This window comes from Egretta garzetta, unplaced genomic scaffold (genome assembly GCF_000687185.1).
Source record: "Egretta garzetta isolate BGI_Z169 unplaced genomic scaffold, ASM68718v1 scaffold269, whole genome shotgun sequence".
In the NCBI taxonomy this organism is placed as follows: Eukaryota; Metazoa; Chordata; class Aves; order Pelecaniformes; family Ardeidae; genus Egretta; species Egretta garzetta.
Window position 1 is genome coordinate 218,481 of NW_009260799.1, and position 24,163 is coordinate 242,643.

The window sequence follows — 24,163 nt, forward strand, 5'->3', positions numbered from 1 at the left end:
GCGGGACCGGGGTCGTGCCGGCTCTCGTGTAGGTGGGTCCGCTGCCCCTCCGGCTGAGCTGGGCGGGAGCCTGGGCCCGGCGCTGGGCTGCATTCCTAACTAACGCTCTCTTCTGCGTTTCAGGATCTGGTAAAGAGTCACTTGATGTACGCGGTAAGGGAGGAGGTGGAGGTCCTCAAAGAGCAAATCAAGGAGCTGATAGAGAAGAACTCCCAGCTGGAGCAAGAAAACACTCTGCTAAAAACACTCGCCAGCCCGGAGCAGCTTGCCCAGTTCCAAGCACAGCTGCAGACTGGTTCCCCGCCTTCCTCTTCCCAGTCGCAAGGGACAACGCAACAGCCTGCTCAGCCGGCATCACAGGGGTCAGGGCCTTCAGCGTAGTTCAAAGCGTCATTGCCGTCGTGATCGCTGGCCTCTGGACTGCCCGGAGCAAGAAGGACTTAGCGGGAATCCGCCACAGCCACCCTTCATCCATTTCAATGCACACTGCAACCCAGACTGAGGACTCCGTGCCCTGCACGCATCGGGAGAGTCTTTTCCCCCACCCCGTATTACACTCTCATCTGTCTCCCTCTTCCCTCCCTTCCCCCTTTGGCTTGAAGGAGTCTTTGTTCTTAGGTTGGTTGAATAAAATAAACTTCTTCCAGAGAATTAGCACAAGTACACTGGGGACTTGAGCGGCTTCTGCAAATGGCTGAGGATCGAAGCTGCGTGCCTGCATTTTTTTGTTTTGTTTTTAAATCTTCCACTCATCCAGTGATAAAACTGATACAAGTGCTTTTCGAGCTTGGAAATATGAAGAAATAGACTGGAGTAAAAAGCGATGGCTGAATCCCCCATAGTGGTGCACTGGGGTTCCAAAGTGAGGACTGGTGCATAGGATCTTAAGAGGAAGAGGGAGAAAGGTAAATTCAGTGTTTAACACTTAATTGTCACCTGAAACCTTAAGTGCAAATATTTGCACCGTTTTCTGAAGCAGTGGACAGGTGCATAAAGCTGTAATATATATAGAAAGCAGGTAGGTGACGTACAGTTGGGTCATAGGATAATTACAATGAAGGTTATTTGCCTACTGTATATTTGTGTATTTAGTGTAATTACTTTGTAAAATAGAAAACTGTAACTATTTAGGTTGTACAGATTGAAGTTTAGTTGTTTCATTGGCTGATCTGAAGAAGTTTGGAAAGTTTTTTTGGGTTTTTTTTTTTTTTTTTTTTAATGCTACATAAATAAGAATGCACCTACGCAACTGTTCGAATTTGGCAGATTTATGCTGTTTGTGTAAGTTCTGAAGTTCCCTGGCTGCTGATTATCTTGAAGTAAATCTTTGTTCATTGTAGTTTGGTTCAAGACAGGAAAAACCACTCCAAAAATTATCAAACCCTGCTAGCAAAGAATTTAAAAAACAAAAAAAAAAAAATTGGATTTCCCAGTATGGATTTTTTGCATATGATCTGTATAGTAGTATGCATATGTTTTTGTGCATGTTCTCTAAACAGTTGTAACACGTCAATGTATGTAACTGTTGCACTTGTCAACTTTCAATAAAGCATACAATGTTGATAAATCACTGTTTGCATGTCGTGCTAATGTTAACTGCAGTCGCTTCCGACATCTTGCAGTGCAGTTTTACGTGAGCGGTGAGGTCAGGAAGCATAGGTCTGGGTGCGAGATCCTGTCTGTCGGCTTCAGAGCTTTCTCCAAGTTTCAGCTAAAAATGCAGCTCCTGCTTTCCACGGTTTCTTTAAAAATGCGGCAATTGTGAAATCAAGTGAAGGAGGGGGAGGAGTAGGGGGCCTGACCTAAGAGCAAAGCTTGTTGTTTTGGTACAATCCTATAGGGTCGGGACTGTTGGGTGCCTTCTATACGTTGAGCAGGAGCACGGACTTCTGCTCGTAAAAGTATAAATCTCGTGCAACAGTTGTTCCCTAGCGGCAAACTGTGCCCTTGCCTGGGCGTGGGTCATCCCATGCTGGCAGCAGCTCCAAGGCCTTTAATTTGGGGTGACGAAGGCAGCGGGCATCGCAGCTTCCCCAGCAGGCCAGCTGTAGCTTGAAAACAAGCGATGAGGCCAGGCTGAAATCTCCTATGTCCAAGAATTTCTAGCTTTCACCTCTATAGCTCTTGATTATTTTTTTTTTTTTTTGTTTGTGAGTGGAAGTCATGTAAACTTGCATTAATTCTGCCTTGTGAAAGTGATGAGGAGGCTTTCCAGCCTGTGTGAAGATAAAACTGTTTCCCTTTAGCTTGGAAAAAAAAAACGCTTTTTTTCCTCTTTAGCCGTGATATTAAAGTGTAACTGAATCTAAACCTACAGATTTCTAGGTGCAAGACTATAGATCTGGTGTGATGTCTGCAACCGGGGGAGCAAAGGAATTTGCAGTTTTGCAGTGGATTCTGTTTACTGGTGTTAAGGATGTGAATCTTGGATACTTAAAATATTCGCAATTAATGGGATAAAATGGTCAGTCCTTGTGAGGAGTAGGACAGTGTAAGTGGTGTCCTAACATTGGAATACAAGGAATTAATCTGACTTGAGATGTAGGAGTTAATTACAAAGTTTTTTTACATGGTCTTACATGGCTGCTTCCACCGCATAATGAAAACCAGGCGGTGCTGTTCTTGCGGAACTCCGTGTTATATTGAGAATAGTCAGGTGTAGCACAGGGAGCGAGGAGGCTGAGGGTTCGAAGGCAGGACAGATCGCTGCCTCTGTGTGATTTATAGCCGGATCCTTGCTTTTGGGTACTTGTCATGCAGCAGTCCAGCAACCGTGTCGCGGCGTTACCTTTATCGGGATTAGTAAATCAAAGTGCATGCCTCTCTGGGAGCGTGAACTTTAATTCGTAGTTTGTGTTCTTGAGATTTCAATGTACAGCGTAAGAGCATTCTTGGTGAGGAAACGCCAGAGAGAAACGCGAGATGCTTTTTTTTTTTTTTTTTTGATGGATTAAGCTAAAATTAGAAATTGATGATAGCCTTTGTGGCAGAACAGCACTTGAATTATCTGGATCCGACAAAAGGAATGCTAATTTTGGTGCTTTTTAAATGGCTTAATTGTCTCCAGTTGCCTTTATATTCTGAATGTCTCTTTAGCACTTCCAGGCCGTAACACTGAGTATATAAAAAAGTCAATCCTAACATGCAGATAGGCTTTTTCACCCATTTCGGTGACCAAAATTAGCAAAGAATTATTTTTCATTTAAAAATAAGTTGGCCTCTGGGTTTGTTTCTTTTACTTTGTTGAAAGAACAGCCCGAGCATATTCTAAATCCAAGATTATTTTTTTTTAACTGTTCTCTAACACAATATCTGGAAGCCTGAAGGTTTTGGGTTAGGTAAATAGTTACAGGACACTGTGCTTCAGTGCTGGCAAATCTGATCATTCAGTCTTAGGGACCCAATAGTTTTAAAACTACGGAGCCGTTTTTTGGAGCTCTTTATTAATTGCTGAAGTTAGGCAGAGCAACATTTTGTTGCCGAGATGATGTTAGCAATAGCTCTGTCAAAACTGCAGCCTGTCTCCGTGAAATGGATTCAAAGTGACTAACATTGCACTTGAGACCCAAACAAAGAGTGGACGTTTCGGTCGGTTGTGTTGTAATTCTTCTGGAATGAATTGTTTTTGTTCTAGAGCAAATCATTTTTTAGGGCGCTTTAAATCAGATGTTGTCAATAGCAAAGAGCGGTGTCTTTTTCCACCACAATTTTTCTTTGTACAAACTCCTGAGATGCTCAGGTTTTCATCCACAACGAGAATCAAATTAAATGTAATCTGCCTTTTATATGTCAGGCTTTTTACTGCCTGCGTATCTCCAATTTGGTAATTCTTCAGGCTATATTCAAGCTGTTTGTCATTTAACTTCTTGTTGACATTTAGCTGCACACTTGCTTTATTTTTAACAGCAATGTGATAAACTGATCTAAGCAAATTATCACAGAGACCAAGTTGCTATTTTTTTCCTCACGTGGCTGCTTTTTTTTTTTTTTTTTTTTTTTAAAAAAAACAGTCATTTTTTTGGCAAATAATTCTAAGGCAAGTCCAGGTTGTCCAAACTCTGAGGGCTCTGTAAATACTTAGGGAAGAGAAATATGCTTCAATGCCTGAAAACTGTCCAGAGAGCACCCAGACAAAACCTCCCACCAGCAGTGGAGTAAATGCAGTGCCTTAGAGATGCCTCTCCCTAACTCTTACAGAATAAATCAATGCCTCGGAGACAGCTTCCCATCTTTCAACTGGAGAAAAGAACCCAGGGAGGCTATTTGGGAATTGCCACCCTTGATTTCTGTAGCGGCAGTGAATGTATTAATCTCAAATACAAAGAATTTTAATTATTATTTATTCCTCGTAGGGTGAAATAGCAGTGCTGGAGCTCGCTGACTGAAGGCATACATTTACTGTAATATATGCCATTTGCAAAACGTTACGTGTCTTGAGTGCTTGAGTAACAGTTCACATCGTATCGACCTTGCGCTATTTCTTGCTTTTCTCCTCTCTCTTTGGAATTACGCATTTTAACTTTCTGGAGAGTTTTCTGCTGGGGCGAACCTGAAACAAGTTACAAATCTGAGGCTTTGCCTAAGCTGGAAATGAGCCGGATTCCAACCATCGCTGGCCAGTGTAACTTCAGATGAGTGAAACTAAAAGGAGAACGGTTGCTGGAGGGAGCTCCTGGGAAGTCTGGAACGGGCTTTGGTGTTTGAAGCACTTGTTTGAGGATACTCTGAAAAACACCTGCCACTGGCCCGATCCTTTTCCTGCAGTGAGTAAGCAGGCTCTTCCGACTGCATTTAGCGTGCGCTGAGCTAGGCCAACAAACGGCGTGCTTGAAAACCCCGTGGCAAGGACTGTTCCAGCAGACACTGGCAACTGCCCTCCTGAAGCAGGGTCCAGTTTCCAACAGGAGCAAAGCCAAGCTCAACAATGAAGTTAAAAGCCAAACCATGAATAAACTAACTTCCTTGCATTGTAAATACATCGGAAAAGGGCAGCCGTTCAAAAGGGAAAATGAGCAAAACTGCGATGACTTTCCTTGAAGCTAACTCTCAGGTGGTGGTGGCTCACTGAGATGCCCTCAGGAGAGTCGTACTGGGCCAAGGGGCAAGAGAGTTCACATGGGACATGGCCAAGAGGCCCCCGAAATGTAGCACAACAGGAATTTGGGTACAGCATAACGGCCCAACTGAAGAAAGGGAAAACAGTTCTTAAAAACCTTGTTCCTGAGCTAAGCCAGGTTCTTAGGTCATCTTGAAGCTTAACTTTGATTCTTCAGCTGCATTGGGGTGGGGGTGGTTTTTCAGTGATGTGTATGTGGTAATACATGTTGGATGTGGTTCAAGTCGTCATGAGAAAGTGGCTACAGGCGAAAAAAAAAGAATGAAGAAGAAAAGGTCATAAGAGTCCAATTTGCAGTCTTCTAGTTTGAGTGGACCGAGAGCTCTGTTACAGTTCTCCCTCTTCACAGCTCTAAAGGTTGAGATCTGGCAAGTGCAAGCTCAGGGCAAATACAGCCGAATCTTGGAAGTAACAAAAGGGCAGCGAATAAAATTCGTCAGCCTTTAAAAAACAAAGTCCAGAAGAACAAACCTCTGTGGCCTTCAGAAAGGAAAGCAGATCTGTTGTTCATCAGGGAGTATGGGAAAGGAGGGAGATGAGCTTGTTTGTGGGTAATTTAAATTACTGTCAGCTGCTTTCCAGTACATTCAGGATCTCTAGGATTTGGAAACTAGGCATCTGTGCTGAGCTCTCAGATCTCCCCCCAAAATCTCGTTTAAAGTATCTGCCTGCATTATTCTCCCGGTGGAGGCTGCCGTAAGTGGTCATTCTTCCTTCCATTAGTTTTATTACTGAGAACCAGCCCATTCTGCCTCTCCGCTGCTGCTTTAATCAAAGCTTTGCTACCAGATAGCCATCAGAAAAGACATCTGCAATTCAATTAGATATGTGCTTAAACTCACGATCTCGGTGAAACCGGCTGCTGCCAGAGCAGCATGCCCTCCACGCCGTGGGCTCACTGGGGCTGCTGCAGCCTGCGGGGCTCTCTGCTCCAGCACTTCTGCCTCCCACCCCCGGCCCGTCCTCCCTTCACCCCTGCTGGCCCTGCTCACGGATGCTTGAAATGAGGACCTGTTCCTCATAGGAGGCCGGTGGGAATCTATTTCTTCTTCCTTGCAAGGCAGGAGAGAAGCTAGAAGCTTGACACCACTCAGGAGCCACAAAATCTGCTTTATAACATATCGAAAGTGGTTGCAGCAGGGTAGCGTCTTTCTGCCTCGGGAGGTAGGATGAAGAAGCTCCAAAGGCGCTCCAGGGGTAAATCATTGCACCTTTTGCATGGGCATGAAAGCACGATAAATCAATAGGACCATCCATACCAACAAAGAAGCTGGACTACTTTATTTTCACTGACTGACTTCAGTCCCCAGTGCTGTAAGTGGGTAACCCCTGGTGCCGGCTGCTCCAGGGCCACCACCGTTCTTGCTTGCGGTGACCCTGTGTGGTGACTGAGGTGAGGGCCATAAACCTTCTGGGCAGGCCAGACCACTGAGCCTCTGCAAGGAACAGCTCTTTGGAAACATTTCCATGGCCCTAGAGGTAAGGGTGACCTCCAAGTGATGTCAGGCTGGTCCCTGACACGTACCACAACCTTGTTCAAAAATGCTCCAGCAAGATGTTACGGAGTGCTTTAGTGGCCTTGCTTAAAGCATTTCTAAAGGCTGATCATTATAAAGGCTCATGAAATCACAAGTGAAAGCGGTCAGAAGGGATGCTTCTGTGGGCTTCTTTGTAGAAAAGATGCAGTTGACAAAAACCCCAAACCTGAAGAGCAGTGAAGGTGAGCGTGGGGAGTGGATGTGGCTTTCAGCTCGCTGCGAGCTTTCCTGCCGTCAGGCACTGGTGGCCTCTGGTTGATAAGAGAAGCAGGCTTAATGCTTACCTGGGATGGGAGAAAAACCAACAGGGATCAGGACAATGCAGCTGAACATGGCCCCAGTGGGTCAGGGTGCTGTACCTCTCTGTGCCCCCCGAGTGTAGGATTTAGCAAAGCCTTGGTAAGGGCCCCACAGCCGTGGGCTTTCTCCATCTGCCATTCACAAGGGATCCCCCCCAACGGTGACCATAAAAGCACTTCACGACTGCCAGGGTGAGGCGAGAAGAGGATGGAAGTGTAAGTACTCGTAGGTGGTGCAGGAAAAAGTCCCCTAGCCCTTCTCCCCACCTCCATCAGCTTTAACTTTAAATCCAGTGAGCGATGGTGATGGATCAAGTTTGGTCATGCTCTTGATGAACAGCAGCTCCCCATTTAACGGGTTTGTGTAGAGGATCTGAGCCAGGACAGCCTGTTTGCTCAGAAGGCAATTACTCCTATTTACTACTGAAGTGCCATAAATGCAGCTGGGCTTTCTAAGGAACGGCGGTAGCTGTATTGCCAGGGCATGTGGAGAAACCTGAAGCAGCTCCAACCAACGGCAGGACACAAATAAGTCAGGGCTGGGGGTGCTCAGGTAGATCTAGGATAGGGGGAGGTGATAGGAGAGGCTGTATGCTTCTTGTCTGCTTCACAAACTCAAAGGCTTCTCCCAGTTTGACTCTGTTGGTCCTCATGAGATAAGCAAGGCAGATGTTTGCTGAGTGGGAAATGCCAGGCTGGCAGTGCACAAATACCCTTCCTCCGTCATTTTTAACAGAGTCTATGAAATCAATCGTCTCGTTAAAACAGGAGCTGGTATCTGCCTTGTGGTTGTCCTCCACGGGGATACTTTTATACTGGTAGTGCCCTCCAAAGTGGTTGGGGCAGTTTGCTGAGACATTGGTTAAGGCCGTGATCCCCAAAGCATCCAGCATGTCTTTCCAGGAGGCACGGTAAGCGCTGCCCAAGTAGAGGAAGGGCAGGATTTCCACTGGCCCACCCTGGTCGTAGAGGGGAGTGCCGCAGGAGCTGTGGCATGGGACTTGTTGGATGCCAAAATCCGTACTGGAAATGTCAGAGGTGGGCAGTGATTTTACTCCAGCCCCAGGCTGCTTTGGAGGCCTTGGTAGCCAGCAAGGTCTGGGAGCAGATACCAGGGCCAAGCTGCCATGGTGACCCCTGAGCAGGATAGGGGAAATTTGAAAAGGTTTGAAAAGAAGGGAAGTCTAGCGCGGGCCCCTATCTGTTTTAAAGAGTTGCCAGCAGAGGAGGTTTAGGGATGTTCTTCTGCTGGAGCATCCTCAACACCCGCAGTGCTTAAATTTGCTCCTGGACCCTCTGGCTTTCGACAGAGCAGATGTATGTGCCCAGACCTCTCAGGCCATCACATTAGGGAACATTAGGAAAATTTTTTTCACCAAAAGGGTTGTCAAGCATTGGAAGGGGCTGCCCAGGGAAGTGGTTGATCCCTGGAGGTATTTAAAAGATGGGCAGATGCTGTTGCTTAGGGCCATGGTTTAGTGGTGGAATGGCAGTGTTAGGTTAACGGTTGGACTTGGTGATCTTAAAAGTCTTTTCCAACCTCAACAATTCTATCATTCTATCTATGCTGAGCCTTGTTACTTCAGGAGGTGGAGGTCCCATGAGAGCGGGCGCCATTGGATGAGGGTGTTCAGCCAGCCATCGCCCACCTACCCTTCCCTCGAGGAGCTGCCATCACCTGCCTTGACTGCCCCAAACCCCTGCGTGCTTTGACACTGCTCCTCATGAGGATTAATGCCCCCAGCAAGTGCTGAGGCAAGGAGACGACTGCACCTCTGCACCCCATAGCCCAGGGGAAAACACTCCAGTTTTCCATGGCACTCTTATTTCATCTTGGCGTGACTGCTCGCAGTCATCCCGGAGGTAAAATCGACCTGCACCACAACTCTGTTTGCTTTTCAGCATGCTGCTTCAGTGGCAAACACCCCTTTCTTTAAAAATGTTTCCATTTGGGGACATGAAAATACAGGTATCGGTTATTAGTAATTTAGAGAGGAGAAAGTTCTCGTGTCTACAGCCTGTTGTTTACAGGAGGGTCAGATCATTTGCCTTTCTCAAGATAAGTTTAAGGTAGGCATTTGAATTAATCAAGAAGAATGAGCAATGCGAAAAAAAACCCAACCCGAACAAAAATAAACAAAAAACACCTTGCAGAAGGTGAGGGCATTTCTGCGCACGGTGATTTTTGGTGGTTTTGGTCATAAAAATCTTTCCCCAGTTCATCCCAGGGGGAAGAAAGAGTCTTTCCAGCACAGTCTGGCAGCTCATCACTGTTCCAGCTCCCACTCGACCACGTGCGCGCTACAGCACCAGGGCGTGAGCAGAAAACACACTGCTTAGCAAAGTGCCTGGCATAAGAATACTGCACCCCGACACTGGAACACTGCCTGCCGACTCGTGCCTTAAAAGCTGTTGCCAAAGTACTGCCCAAAAAAATACGGTTATGTGCATAAAGGTGGGGGTTTCTGTTGGAGAGCAAGCCCCTTGCTGGGATCACAGGACCTCCTAGTATGAACATGGCTGTATTTTAGCAGCAGCTATTACTATGAATCGATCCAGTGTAAGCAGAATCGTAGAATGTTTTGTGTTGGAAGGGACCCCTAAAGGTCATCTAGCCCAACCCCCTGCAGTGAGCAGGGACATTTTCAACTGGAGCAGGTTGCTCAGAGCCCCATCCAACCTGGCCTTGAATGTTTCCAGGGATGGGGCCTCCACCACCTCCCTGGGCAACCCGTACCAGTGCTTCACCACCTTCATTGTGAAGAATTTCTTCCTTATATCTAGTCTGAATCTACCCTGTTTTAGTTTAAAATCATTATCCCTTTTCCTATTGCTACAGGCCCTGCTATATAAGGGTCTCTCCCCATCTTTCCTAAAGGCTCCCTTTAAGTACTGAAAGGCCGCAATCAGGTCTCCCCGCAGCCTTCTCTTCTCTAGGCTGAACAACCCCAACTCTCTCAGCCTGACTTCGTAGAAGAGGTGCTCCAGCCCTCTGATCAATTTTGTGTCCCTCCTCTGGACCCGCTCCAACAGGTCTGTTTGTGTCTGTCTTGTGCTGAGGACCCCAGAGCCGGATGCAGTACTCCAGGTGGGGTAAGTACTGTGACACTGGTGCTTTCTGCTCAGTATAAACTGAGCAACTTGGAGTGTTATCCTCCATCCCTAACGTCCTTGCCTGGGCTGTGACTGAGGACTGACCCAGCCCTGCTAGCCCCACACCCCCCACCGGCCATGGCCAGCAGCAGACACGCGAGGGAAGGCCTTGGAGCCCTCCTTGTCCCTGAGCGTCATCTCACCTTCCAGCAGCCAACAGTTTAGTGACTTCCCAAACTGGAGGCTGCAGCTGGACACCCACGTTTTAGAGTTGCCATTGGACGTGTCCTCCAGGCATGTGCTTAAATTTATTTCCATTCTTCTTCTCACTCTGCAAACCACAGTTGTCCCTTTCTAGTCTGTCTCCCCAGGCTCCTGGGTGCTCACGCTTGCTCCCCGGCATAGCAGCACCCCGGGAGCCCGGCGCTGGCCCCGATCCATACTGTTAGGCCATGGGCATCGCTTCAGACATGGGGTTTTCTGCTCTGCACATGTTGCCTGGCATGCAGTGTTGTGAGCTCCTCTGCAAGTCCTCTTCCTTGACGTTTCAGGTAGGCGTGCGTGGCTAACGTGGTGTCCTCCACAGACCTTGTCTCCTCACCTTCACCACCCTCACCTGCTGTATTGAGTCAGGCTGAGGTGGAGTTAATTTTCTTTGCGGCAGCCCTCACAGTGCTGTGCTTTCTATTGGCATGTAGAAAGGGGTTGATAACACAACACAGCATCGAGGTTGGGTCTTCAATGTTCCCCCACCCCACCACCAGCGGGCTGGGAAGGGCCAAGATCTTGGGAGGGAATGTAGCTGAGACACCTGACCCAAACCAACCAAAGGGATGTCCCGTACCATATGACGTTAGCTCAGAGATAAAAGCTAAGGGAAAGGAGGAGGAAAGGGGGGCACTCATTCTTATGTTTTGCCTTCCAGGGCAACCACTGCATACTGAAGCCCTGCTTCCTGGGAAATGTCTGGACATCGCCTGCTAATGGGAAGTAGAGAATAAAATCTTGTTTTCCTTTTGCTATCGCATGTGGCCTCTGCCACTGCCTTTGTCTTTGCCTTTGTTAAACTGCCTTTGCCTTGACCCATGAGGGTTTTTTTTTCTTTTCCATCTTGTTTTCTCCCTGCCTTGAAGAGGGGAGCGATAGAGCGGCTTGGTGGGTACCTGGCATCCAGCCAAGGTCAACCCATCCCACCTGCCTGCTCGATTACTTAAAAGAAGTAATCCTCTGCTTTTGGAAAAGGAGAGGAGTTTGGGGTTTGGCATCCCTTACCAGCATTGATTTTATTTGCTTTCATGGGCAAATCATTTAGTCAAAACATCGTTAACAGGCTCACTTTCATTCGTGTGCAAACTTTTACTTTCCCTTTCTCTGACGAGGTTGTCATCCACCACCTGCCTGCTCGATTACTTAAAAGAAGTAATCCTCTGCTTTTGGAAAAGGAGAGGAGTTTGGGGTTTGGCATCCCTTACCAGCATTGATTTTATTTGCTTTCATGGGCAAATCATTTAGTCAAAACATCGTTAACAGGCTCACTTTCATTCGTGTGCAAACTTTTACTTTCCCTTTCTCTGACGAGGTTGTCATCCAGGCAGGGCTGAGGCCAACACAGCTAAGGGAAGTTTTAAATGGAAGTTCCACCTTTTTGAGATGTTGCATATGAAAACTCACAGACATCAGTTTCCCTCTTTAAAAGGAGGGAAAAGAAAACCAACCTTTACTTTTGGTCTACATTTTCACAAAACTCCATTTCTAGCTATACTTAACTCCAAAGTTTGCCAATGAGGCTACTTGGCCATGTCAGTACATTATATATATGGATGGATGGATGGATCAGCTATGATCTGTTAGAAGCACACCCAGGATACACCTCCAGTATTGCTAATTTCTGATGACCTTATTGTAATGCCAGATAGATTTGATGTTCCCATTAAAGTCTGAGCTCCTGAGATCCTGCTGCTCCTAGGAGACTCCTACCTTCTATTAAGAATGAGTCAGCTTCTAGCCTTCGGTTTCCTCAGAAAAGAGCTGCAAATATCAACGAGCTGCAATATGTCGAGACAGAAATCAGAAAAGAAATAAGAGAAATAAACCCCCAAGATTATTTCTTAAGATTAAATGACACATTCGGGCCTGAGTTAGGAGGTTTTTGGATGCTTTGACAGTTCTGAAATTGGGTTGGAGCAGAGTTGCTGTGCCTAGTTTGTGTGCTCTGACAGTAGCACAAGCTGCCTTTGGTATTACGGTGCCCTGACCCTGCAAGAAATTAATGAAGGTTTTGGGGTTAAGCTGGATCAATCTTTCCAGTTCACAAAGCGGGAGCTGAATTTTTTTTCTTGATGTGTGGTGATTTCATGATATTTAAGTGTATGTTGGATCTTAAATACCTTTTATTGATTTCTTTATTTGGGAGCATTTTTGTACCCACAGCATTTTGCCCAGTAACTCATATTATATGCAAATAATCAAGCTGAAATACTAATTGCTTTTGGAGAGGGAATAAATGATGACACTGTTCTGGATCATCAAAAGCAATTCAGTCTGTTCCTTAAGGCAGGAATCAAGGCTACAACCTTTTTTACAAAGATGGAAAAGGCAAATGGCTGCTCGCTTTTAGCTGTGCAAACAGCATTCAAATTAGGGTTGCAGCTGTACTGAGCGTCTCAAAATTAGACTTTGCTTTTGCTTCAGAAGCAATGGCGTTCATTCGTTCACCCCCAAAAAACTCTCTGGAGTGCTTTTATTATAGCATCTACAACCTGGGCTTTGTGCCTCACAGACCACGCACAGGCAGCCAGGGCTAGTGCGTTCCTGTGCCTGGTGGGACAGCCATCCTACAAGCCGTCGGCGTTTTCTCACACCAGCCCCAACAGTGAGGGCAGGTCGAGGAATGGGAACCCTCTGACAACAAGTTTCCTAAAGGTCAGGTTGCGTTTTGCAATGAAGGGTCAAGAGAAAGCACTGACTTTTTTGTTCTCCGGAAACTGCTGGCTAAGTCAACTAGACTGAAAAATAGCAAGGGCCATTTCCAACAAAAATAACCAGCGGTGGTGCCGTGGTTTAACCCCAGCTGGCAGCTAAGCCCCACGCGTCCGCTTGCTCACTCCCCCCCAGTGGGATGGGGGAGAGAATGAGAAGGGTAAAAGTGAGAAAACTCATGGGTTGAGATAAAGACAGTTTAATAGGGAAAGCAAAAGCCATGCACGCAAGCAAAGCAAAGCAAGGAATTCATTCACTACTTCCCATGGGCAGGCAGGTGCTCAGCCTGGAAAAGCGGGGCTCCATCATATGTAATGGTGACTTGGGAAGACAAACGCCATCACTCCGAATGTCCCCTCCTTCCTTCTTCTTCCCCCAGCTTTATATGCTGGTTATGACACCATATGGTGTGGGATATCCCTCGGGTCAGTTGGGGTCAGCTGTCCTGGCTGTGCCCCCTCCCAGCTTCTTGTGCACCCCTAGCTGCTCGCTGGCGGCGGGGGGTGAGAAGCAGAAAAGGCGTTTACTCTGTGTAAGCCCTGCTCAGCAATAACGAAAACATCTGTGTATGTCAACACTGTTTCCAGCACAAATCTAAAACATAGCCCCATACGAGCTACTATGAAGAAAATGAACTCCATCCCAGCCAAAACCAGCACAGGCGGTAATGATCCTATCTCCAGTCCCCTACGTCTGCTGTTGTCTTTGCAGAACTACATCAGGAGTGTAGCAAACACGAAGAGAGCTGTTCTTTGAAAAATTAGAAGTTTGACCCTTTTTTCCCCCAGCCCCCAGGAAACTCTATCTGTCTATCATGAGCTTGCTAGGTGATTTAGTTTATCTTACCTCTCTTAAAATATGCGGACAGGGAAGTTTCCAAGGGGACAATTCCTTCGACAGCTGTATTCTACTGCCAGCCAAACAATTAAGGAAAACACTGCAGCCCTATAATTACACGTAAGGCGTTTCTCACGCACCGCGTAAGGCTGGCAACTGCTAGCAAAGGTCTGGATGCGTATGGGACCACTCCATCTGGAAGACGGTTGTGCCGGCAGCCTGTTTCCTCAGCCCATGCAAATAGAGAGACAGAACATACAGTACATTGCCACTCCGGCAGAAGCATCCTGACAAGGTTAAACCAAAGGGCTTCTCTGGAGCGGGTAAATACGAAGGGTTTCCTGCACTGTTTACTTAATGGGGGCAAGGCCCTTCAAAGAAGGGCAAGTTAATAGATCAGTCCTTCTGGAGGTGTCTTTGCTGCTGGGAGAGGCACGAACATCTTACAAAAGCGTGTTTAAGGAACCGATGGGGCAAATGACATGTTTGGGACCTGGGCTATTAGTGTGTGGTGCACCTTGGCATGGTGCCTCGGTGATCCCCAAATTCTTCCTGCCAGTGAAGCCAGCTCCTGTGCTACAGGCAGTACTGACATGGGGGTGGCTGCCAAGCACAGCCAAGCGAGCTGTCAAACACTGCAATTGACGGTCACGCTGCACTTACTTCTCCAAGGGTCTCTGCTGCAGCCCACAAACCGTGTTTATCCCTGTGTGCATCACCCCTACCCCCTTTGCTAGCCCAAATCAAAGTCCTTCTTCACTGAGATGAACAGACATGGCTGATGGAGCCTCCTGTGGCAGGACAAGGCTCATGGTGCCACATGGTGTTCATCTGCTCATGGGTAACCAGGTTGTCTTCCCGCTGGACCAGAGGGGAGATTTCTGTAGACGTTTCTGACTTGTTGGCAAACAACTGTTGCATTTAGGCCACAGCTCCATAATATTTTTATTTGGAAAGAGTTGGGAGTTGTGGTTGTTACTTCCCAGTGGTTTCCACCTCTTGGTGAGGTGGGAAGCCCTTGGGCATGCTGGGCCGTGTGGTCGGCTGGGTCACCCAGCACGGAGGAACGTCACAAGCTAATTGCTAACCCCGTGGGGTACTAAAGCATCACAGGTGGTAGGAGAGGCTTTGATTTTTGCCTGAAGACCGCGAGAAAGGGGAAGAGGTGCTAACAGACAACCAGTAATAATAAACAGTAAACACCCTGTGGGAAGCAGGCCCTCTCCTCATAGGGAAGAAAATACCCAACTCTCAGCTTTCCAGGATAAACCAACTTTGCCTTGTGCAGATGCACCCTGGATGCAGTCTTTCAGGAAGAAAAGCGTGAAAGCTGTGAATTTTGGGGGAACCCTAGGGAATAAAACACCTGACTTTTATTCCTGCCTGTTGGTTTGCAATGCCCAATGCACACCTCTAGCCTCCCAGGCTCTGGATTCCTGACCTTTTCTCTCAATAATGATTTATTGCATGTTAAAATACTTACCGCTGGGTTGAAACAACAAATGTACACGAGCCTACAGCTTTTGTTTCTAAACAGCCTGCATTTAGAAGGGGAGAAGATGAGCTAATGCTCACTTGTTTCTTGAGCAGCCTTTGCTCCGCCAATGCTGGAAAGTCATTCTCGGTCAGTGACACCCGCCGACCTGAAGCATCAGGGGAGGAAAGCAGACCTACATATGAAGTGGTCCACGGTTGGCGTCTGTTTTTACTGACACAAAATCCTGGGGTGCGGCAGCCTGGGCTGCGCTTGGATGTGCTCTGTGTGTTGATGCTGCATCAGCATGTGGCTCTATTGGTACAAACAGCTCCCCGTGCCGAAACACCTGCAGGCCGGCGCTGCCTGGGGTCTCCTCCTGGCCTCGGGCAATGTGATACAAGTCCTTCAACCCCAGACTGGCTCGAACGCATGTTTTGAAATGAGGTTATCTGGGAAGCCAAGGACTTTGCCTTGGAGGGGTTGAGTGATGTGCCTCCAGTGACACACCCCAAGCATGGGAGATGGTGATACACGCCACCACCGGACACAGCAAATGTCATTGCTGCAGTGGGCTGCAGGTAAGGACACGAGACCAGGTTCAGGCAAACCAGAGACTCATTGCTTCCTGAGCTGGTATTCATCCCATGTAGTTGTAGGGGTGTCATAACATGGGTATAGAATGAACCTTTAAGGGTCCTGTGGAGGTTATCTGATCCAATTGGCCACTCAAAGCGGGGCTAACTTTGGTGTTTGAGCAGGTTACTCAGGGCCGTGTCCAACTGAGCTTTGGAAACCTCTGAGGACAAAGATCCCACAACCGTTCTGGTCAACCTCTTCCAGTCTTTGCCACCTTTTTTCCCCTGATACCCAATCAGACTTTTCTGTGGTGCAACTTTTGCACCTTTATAATCATTGTAGGGAACCAACTTTTGGGCCCCTGAAGTTTCTCCTCTCTTTTAGGGTGAGATGAGTTGCAAGTTTCGAATGAGAAGTGCCCATCTTTCCCTGCTGGTGAGACAGACTCCCCTCGCAGTCCATGCTGCTGCCCTTCTGCTACCAGTTACTCCGGGCTGCGCACATCCCCTCCAGCTCCTATGCCCATTGGAGGCAATTAACCCTTTCTTGGCTGTGGTTGTCCACCTAGAAAGCTGGAATAGCTTTTCTCAACAAAGCGGGAGTAGACCCACTTTTAGGGGGAAGAAGAGAGGTTGGTTGCCTTCATCCGCTCCACCTTGGCACAGATGACTATGGAAGAACCCTTCTCCTCTTCAGCATGCAAATTAAGACAGAAATAACAACGTGCATGGTGGTTTTTTTTTTTTCCCCCAGCATGTAGCTGCAGCACTTGTGTTATTGGAAAGCTGGGGGCTCTCCATGGAGGCATCCTGCATCCCGGGATAAAAGGCAAACGTGTACAGGGGGCTAGTGGGAGCGGTGGGGAGCGGCGTGTTTGAGAAACGTGGATGAAATAATCCCCGAGCAATTAATTTATTTAGGAATGACAAAAAAGCCAGCAGGTGATTCTTTTGTTCTCTGACAGGGACAATAATCTTTTGTCTATAAAAAAGGCTTTCAGGAAAAGCTTTTTAAGTTGACTCCATCAGAATTTTTTCAATGGAGCATTTTTGACAGACGATACCCATTTGTCGAAATGAAAAGGATTACAAAAAAACATTCAAAAAACCGTACCGAAAGGTCACAGTTTTGTAGAAAAAAAATCTGAAAGGAAAGCTTTCAATTCATAAATTGTTCATTCCTTTAAAAAAATCTGGAATTTCACACTGGTATTTTGAATGTTATATGTTGTGCAGGGTGGGTTTTTTAACGTTACAGCTGACATGTCGTGAAATCATCACGGCGCATAATAACATCTTATCATTTCTAGCTCAGAGTGTTGCCTGTTTGTTGTAGTGAAACAGTTTGGCACCTGATCAAAGTGTCTCCTGCCTGTCTTGTAAAAAAAAATAATGTCAAACTTCCATTACAACACAGACAGGAGACACTTTGATCTAGAAAAGAAAATATGTTAGTGTTTACTAAGTGGCAGATGGTTTTAATAGTTTTAAAATGAAACAGAATAAAAAAAAATAGTAAGATATTCTTATATAATATGCGGCAATAATGAAATGCCATGAAATGATATGAAAAAAAACCCCAAACAACCCAACACAGAGAAAAAGTGAAGTGAAAGTAGGAAAGAGCATTTCTAGAGAGTGACTTTTTTTGGTAGGGCATCTTTCCTTAGCCATTCGCTTTTGACCAGGCTGTGTTTGCTGGGCGCTGAGCCTCTCCCGCATGGTACCACCAGGATGGGGGTGCAGAGGTGGCAGGGCTGTGAGCTGGGAACACCTGGCTTGTTTAAAGAGAGAGATGGGCACGACCACTCCAACAAGGATGACCCTTGCATCGCTGCCGTTGGCTTGTTTAACCTCCAAAACACAATTCCAGATGGGCAACAGCACGGGTTTGGTGAATACATTTCTTAAATAAAAACCAAACCCCAAAGAGCTGCCCGGTCTGGAGCATAAATTTGAGATGGTTTGCTGTGGTACCTGGGGATCTGTTGCAGGAATCAGCGTGCTGAGCTCTGAGTCAAACCTTCAGGCACCGGCTACTTGGGAAGTGGGTGCCAATGCCACACCATTGCGTGTAAGCATTCCTTTGTAGTAGTGGTAGTAGTAGTAGTAGTAGTAATAATAATAATAATATTTTTAAAAGAGCCAGCCTCAAACAGAATGGTACAATAGTATACACACAGAGTACGGTGTCCAGAAACAAACACGCACATAGTCATCACAGAAATACACCCTAGCGAGAGTGGAGGGAAATCAGCAGACCAGCTCCAGGCCAGCTTACCAATATGGTTGGAATGGGTTGCCCAGAGAGGTGGTGGAGGTCCCATCCCTGGAAACATTCAAGGCCAGGTTGGATGGGGCTCTGAGCAACTTGATCTACTTAAAGGTGTCCCTGCTGACTGCAGGGGGGTTGGGCTAGATGACTTCTACAGGTCCCTTCCAACCCAAAACATTCTATGATTCTATGGTTAAAATCAGTATAAAAGCAAAAATGTCCTTTTCTGTTGCAGCTCCTTGCCATTAGGAAGGTTGGTAGAAGCCCAGTGAGGGTTATCCCCTCCAATAACTCATCCCGCCCTATTTTAAGTGTTATCTAATCATGTGAAACCATCACCGCTGATACAGCAACAGTTGAGATGGTGGGCACCCATGTCCTGCAAGCATGGGACATGCCTGGGCAGTGGCCAGTAGCATTGATGGCTGGTGGCAGGGTATCATACTGGTGTCCCAGTATGGGCTCCCAGCTGCACAGGCATCTGCCAAATGGAAGAGCAGCTGGCCTCCCCAGATCAGACTGTGGCGAGTCCCCAGAAGACACAAGGTGGCCAGAAATGCATTTGCATTTATGCCATCAGAACTCGGGGTGTCCAAGCCCAGAGTGCAGCTGCTCTATCAGGAGATAGCATTGGAACAGGCTGCCCAGGGAAGGGGTCGAGTCCCCATCCCTGTAGGTATTTAAAAGATGGGTAGACGAGGTGCTTAGGGACATGGTTTAGTGGTGGGATGGCAGTGTTAGGTTAATGGCTGGGCCTGATGATCTTAAAGGTCTTTTCCAACCTAAATGATTCTATGATTCCATGATTCTAGGAGAGGCAGCTGCAGCATGGAGCGGCTGTGCTCCCCGACTGTCCCTAAGGGCCTGATCCTGCAGTCCTCCTGCACGTCAGGTTGCCTTGCGCATCTGCAGGATGGAGCCAGCACAGCTTGCAAAAAACCTTTTCGCCATGGGATTCCTTATGCATGACTTTGTTGGGTGTTACCTGTAGTATTAGAAAAAAGCCAAAGGGAGAAAGGAGGAGGACAGTGGGGCATTGAAAGGGAATGATGTTTGGCTGGGGCATCAGGCTTGTTTCTTCACCAGTGGCTTCAGAGGTGCTGGTAACTTCATGAGAAATCCTAAAAACACGAGGAGGGCTGAGGGGGGAGGCAGACCCCATGTCCCGGTGTTTCTGACACAGGGATTGGAACCACTTTTTCCTGGAAAAGCCCACGGGAGGGTGAGGAGCTGCATAGATCTTGTAGGCACAGCATCCCAGTGTTCTTCCCTCTGTGGGGCAAAGCAGCTGATGCCCCCACTGCCTTTGGGAGGTTGAGGGGATAATTTGGGAGTGGTGGGAGCCCTCCTACTGAAAAGGCAGCAGCTTTCCACTGTTTTCTTCATAACACACCTCCATGAGCCTGTGGAAAAAAAAGCCCATGGCACATGAGGGGTTAATGCAGGAGGAAACATCGGAGTAGAGGAAAGACAGATTTCAAGCCCCAAGTCAGCCAAAAAGCTGAAATTGTAGGAAGCTACACTGAAAAGAAGAAAAAAAAAAGAAAAAGAAAGGGAGATTTGAATAGATCTGAGCCTGCTGAGGGGGATAAAGAAGGAGAACAACGCTGCAGGCCTGAAACCCTTCCAGCTGCTTCCCACAGCCCCGGCATGGCAAATTTGTCACAGGAAATAAAGCGGAGAAAGGGAGTGAGAGGGGCCAAGGCAAGGAGGTCACATGGAGGGATGCTTTCAGCCTCCAGCGAGGCCGGAGGGCCTGTGGCCAGAGCCAGATTTCGCGTGTGCTCGGAGACACGCGGCAGGGACGTGGACGGGGTTGGATGGAGAAATGACCCCTGAGGACTGGCCAAAGCAATGGCATGGGTTCTGCCCCCCAACCTGCTGAGGGTGAAGCGGGGAGGGGCTGCGAGAAGGGTGGGTACTGGCTGCTTGGTCTGCCTCCTGCAGCACCCAAACGTGCTGCACCTTCTGCAAGCATCTGGGGGAAGGATGCTCTTGACCTGTGATTTGGAATGTGCTGCAAGACCTGTCCATCCCTCCCTTTGTGCAACAGATGAATTAGCAAAAAAAAAAAAAAAAAAAAAAAAGGAAGAGAGAAGTCACTGGGTTCCTCAAACAAGCTCCAGTTCATGGAAATGTGCTTCAGTCTCCCACTGCTGTGCGGGCAGATGAGGACACCTTCAGCAGCGTCCGCCTTCAGCTTTTCATTCCCGGACGCTTTGCAAACCTTAATTTAACACTGAGTGGGATGCACAGGTTTTAGTTGTAGATATGTAACAATTAGCTAGAGCTGAGCAGGTCACCCCACTTCCTCAATCGCCAGTGGGAAGGAGGAGATGCCTCTCTCCAGGCCTGGATCACGTTGCCCCTGGATGGGACACGTTGCCCTCACGCTGCCCCGCAGCAGTGCCTGGGCTGGTGCTGAGGCAGGGATGCTGCATGTTGGGATGCCTCGGGGGAGGAACACCTCCGCTCCACTCGCGCCATCACCGTGAGGTGCCCTTGGGTCTCCCATCCCCTCTGCAGCTCCAGCCACCAGGTATCTCCAGCTGAGCAGTGCCCGCCCTGGGTGCCGGCGGCTCCTACTGCCTGTAGAAGCAAATTAACAAAGAAGGAGGGGAAGAATGACACTGCAGCCTCACGTCCAAGAGATATCAGGCCTTGCTCTGTCTAGGAGATGAAGTAGCTATCGGAGAAGATGCGCTTCCCGATGTGGCATAGCATGTCAGGAGTCTCCATTTGGGAAGGTTACCAGTCACGCATGGTGGGAAGGCAATGCTGTCACATCCTGCAATCACCCCCTCCCCGGGTGGGACCCTGGAGCTGTGAACCCAAACCCCTGCCAAGCCCCTGGGGATGGGGAGCAGTTACCAGCAAGGCGACTGTTACGTTAAATACCACAGCGTTGCGCAGAAAAACACTGGGAAGTGATGACTGGTCCCATGGGAAAGAGGGTTTACAGGTAAAAGCTATCAGGTTAATGAAGCTGTAGAGGCCAACCCAGTTGTGTTTCCAACCTTTGGTGTTTAGGAAAGCCGTACAAAAGCTACCTCGAACACCCAGAAGACAGTCAGACCTGTGTGTGTAACTCCTGGGCTTGCTAAGGGTCCTCCCCGGGAAGAAGTAAGCAGGGAGAGGATGGGAAGAGCTTTAGTGACAGGTACCAACAGAAATGAAAGCACGGAATCACAGCTGATAGAGTCAGCTCCTCCTGAAGCTGAAGGCGGAGCAGGCTTCGGGTTAGGCTTTGAGATAAGGGCCGAGCGGTGGGGAGAAGTCACCTGTCGAGGTGAAGCCATCCGGGCTCGCACGGGGCTTGACAAGCAATTTGGAAAGAGCTTCTGCCAGCAGGAAGCGTTTGCTTAAACACGGCCCCCCCGGCCGTCTTATTCAAGAGCAAAGTCAGAGTTTCTGAGAGCCAGTGCTAAACCCAGGTCATTATCAGTGCTGTGTTTTCAAGATGGGTCTCCAGATAATAAAACTAATTCTGTTTCTCAGGCGAAATTTCCGTGTAATTCACTGACTGCTGAGCGCAAATAATGAACACCGCTCGGGGTTCGATACTACAAATGTTTTCGCTCAAGAAATCAATCCATCAATCATTTACCGCTAAAAAAATCGTGTCATCTCCCGAATCCGGCCGTGAGCTTTAGAAGATGAGGGCTACCTAGTCAGCTGTGCCCTGTTGACTTGCTCTCGGTCATGACAGGCACTCACTGCCTCCTCCTCCTCCTCCTCCTCCTCCTCCTCAGCCTCCCGGTGCTCCAGGTGCTCTGGGACAGATTTTGTGCCGTTTGTTCCAGGGGGGCTGATTCGATGTGCCGAACAGGTGGGGAGGGAGCACAGGAGGCAGTGTTGGTGCTGTCTGCCCAAGGATGCTTGAAGCGGCCGGGTACTTTGTCACGGCCAGGAACAACAACTGTTTGGAGATAATGATAGCGTATCAGATATGTCTAAGAAGCTGTTTATCTTTTTTTTTAAAAAACTTTTCCCTCTTAGTTAAAGGTCACAGAGTCATAAAGCCACAGAAGCTCAAGTATGGCTGTAGGTAAAGATCAGGACTAAGTACTAAACCCAACATGGCCAGACTTCGTTGAACCCGTGCAATTCTGGGAGGCTGCAAGGAGACAGCCTTACCAAATGATTTGCGCCAGCATGCTTGTCCTGGTATAAATGCATCATGTTGGGATGTACCCAGCATGACCGCTGGAGAGTATGAAAAACAGATGCCTTCAAAATGCATTTCAAGGCTTGTGAAAGCTTGAGCGGGTTTGAAAGGCCTCTAGGTACCAAACGAGCACAATGCAGCGCAGGGACCGGACCTCGCAAATCCCCCAGGGTCCCCCATCCCTGCCTGGGAAGGTGGCCCAGTTCATCCCAGTTAGAAATCTCTGATAAGCTTGTAACATAAAATCAAACCACGAGAGCAGGTTTGGCCACCTGGGCTCACCCCAAAGCTCTTCCCTTGGGGGTTACTAAAGCTATTTCAGATGGCAGCAGTGACAGTTGCTACCCTCCCACCCCAGATGCCAGCCTGCAGCCCATGAGAGCAGACCCCAACCAGCCCCCACCACCGGGTACCAAGCAAGACTCCCACCAGCTTTCACATCCAGACACATTTGTTAGCAAGACTTAGCAGCGCTGAGATAATGGACGTTGAAAGTCTGGGAAGGAAAAGGTAGCAAAACAATTTTTTTTTTTTTGCATTTTCCAGAGCTTTTTCCTAAGCCACAAAGACAGGTTTCAGGGGGAACCACACCAAGCTGGTGGCCGCTTTCGACCTTCCAGCGCAGCCCTCTGCCTCCCCTTGCTGCCCCCACCCTTCGGAAACACCTTCGTACCTGGTCCGCGGACAACAAAACTGAAGAGAGGCAGCAGCTGGGTCCTACAGGGAACTTCTCCTCCTGTGGCCTTGAAAATATGGGTGGGGAGAGGGGAAAAAGAAGATTTAGGTTGTGAGCGCTTTGCTCTTTTGCCCTGCTAGCTCATGTAAAAACAGTCGCAGAAAGACAAGATAAGGAACTCTGTGGTTTCAGCTTCTAACCTCAAACAGCAAACGCTCCTCAAAAACAGTTTACTATGCGGTCACATTGCTTCGAAGAAAGGATAAGGAGCCCAACTGAAAAAAACCAACCACACAGTATAGTAATTGGAAAATAGCATTTAGTCACAGAGGAGCTGTAAATAAAATAGAGAATGCTCTGAAATCTGAAAGCTTCAACAGCCCCGTGGCATCTCCCAGGAGGTTTCTTCTTCTTTTTCTCTTGGTGAGATGCCTCAGTCGCTATTGATACAGGCACCTCCTCCCAACAACCAGCTAAATCGTTACCCCCCACCCCCAATCCCATTAAAATTTATACTTTTCAGCCCATTTCCTTATGTGAAATGTGCTAAGATGTTGCAACTTCTATTCAGTTTGAGTCAGTACAATGAAACGGCACGAGGCTGGGCTCTGGGGCTGGGGAAGAACATGGGAAGGAGAAGTTCAGTAATTTATGGTCATTTCGGACCGCTGAGTTTCATTTTCAGGTGTACCGCTAGCACAGTACTCACAGAACAGGTTGAAGATCCAAAAAAAAAAAAGAAGAATTAAATACCGGTATGTTAACTATAGCATTTAACAGCTTCGCAGAAAAAAAAACAGATGTTCTCTAAGTGCAGATGTTGCCAGGGTTGAAATAACAGCTGACATACACTGATAATTACTCATTAGACTTGTTCGATGGGTAGAGTTTAGCAGCGACAGAGTAAAGGCTGCCTAACAGGCTGACTCCTTCCCTGAGATGAGTAACTGAATTTCTACTTTGGCTTCCTTTTTTTTTTTCACTTTTCCATTTTTAATTGCGGCGCCGTTAGTGTCTTCCCACAGCCCCCGCTTCCTCTCCCCACCCCAGCCCTGGGTGCCCACCCCACCGGAGCCAGGCCCTGGGGCAGGTCCCCGCTGGCATGGGGGGGCTTTGGCAGCCCCCCCCAG

At 47.9% G+C, this 24,163-nt stretch overlaps 1 protein-coding gene across 1 annotated transcript in view; it reads left to right on the top strand.

Moving 5' to 3' along the window:
* The window catches only part of LOC104133420 (TSC22 domain family protein 1), a 3,209-nt gene extending 1,709 nt beyond the window's left edge, over positions 1 to 1,500 (top strand). Inside the window, 1 exon segment of the mRNA XM_035902200.1 lies at positions 70 to 1,500. Coding sequence (XP_035758093.1) covers positions 70 to 381 — 312 coding nt within the window. The 3' untranslated portion in view covers positions 382 to 1,500.
* Positions 1,501 to 24,163: the final 22,663 nt, after the last annotated feature.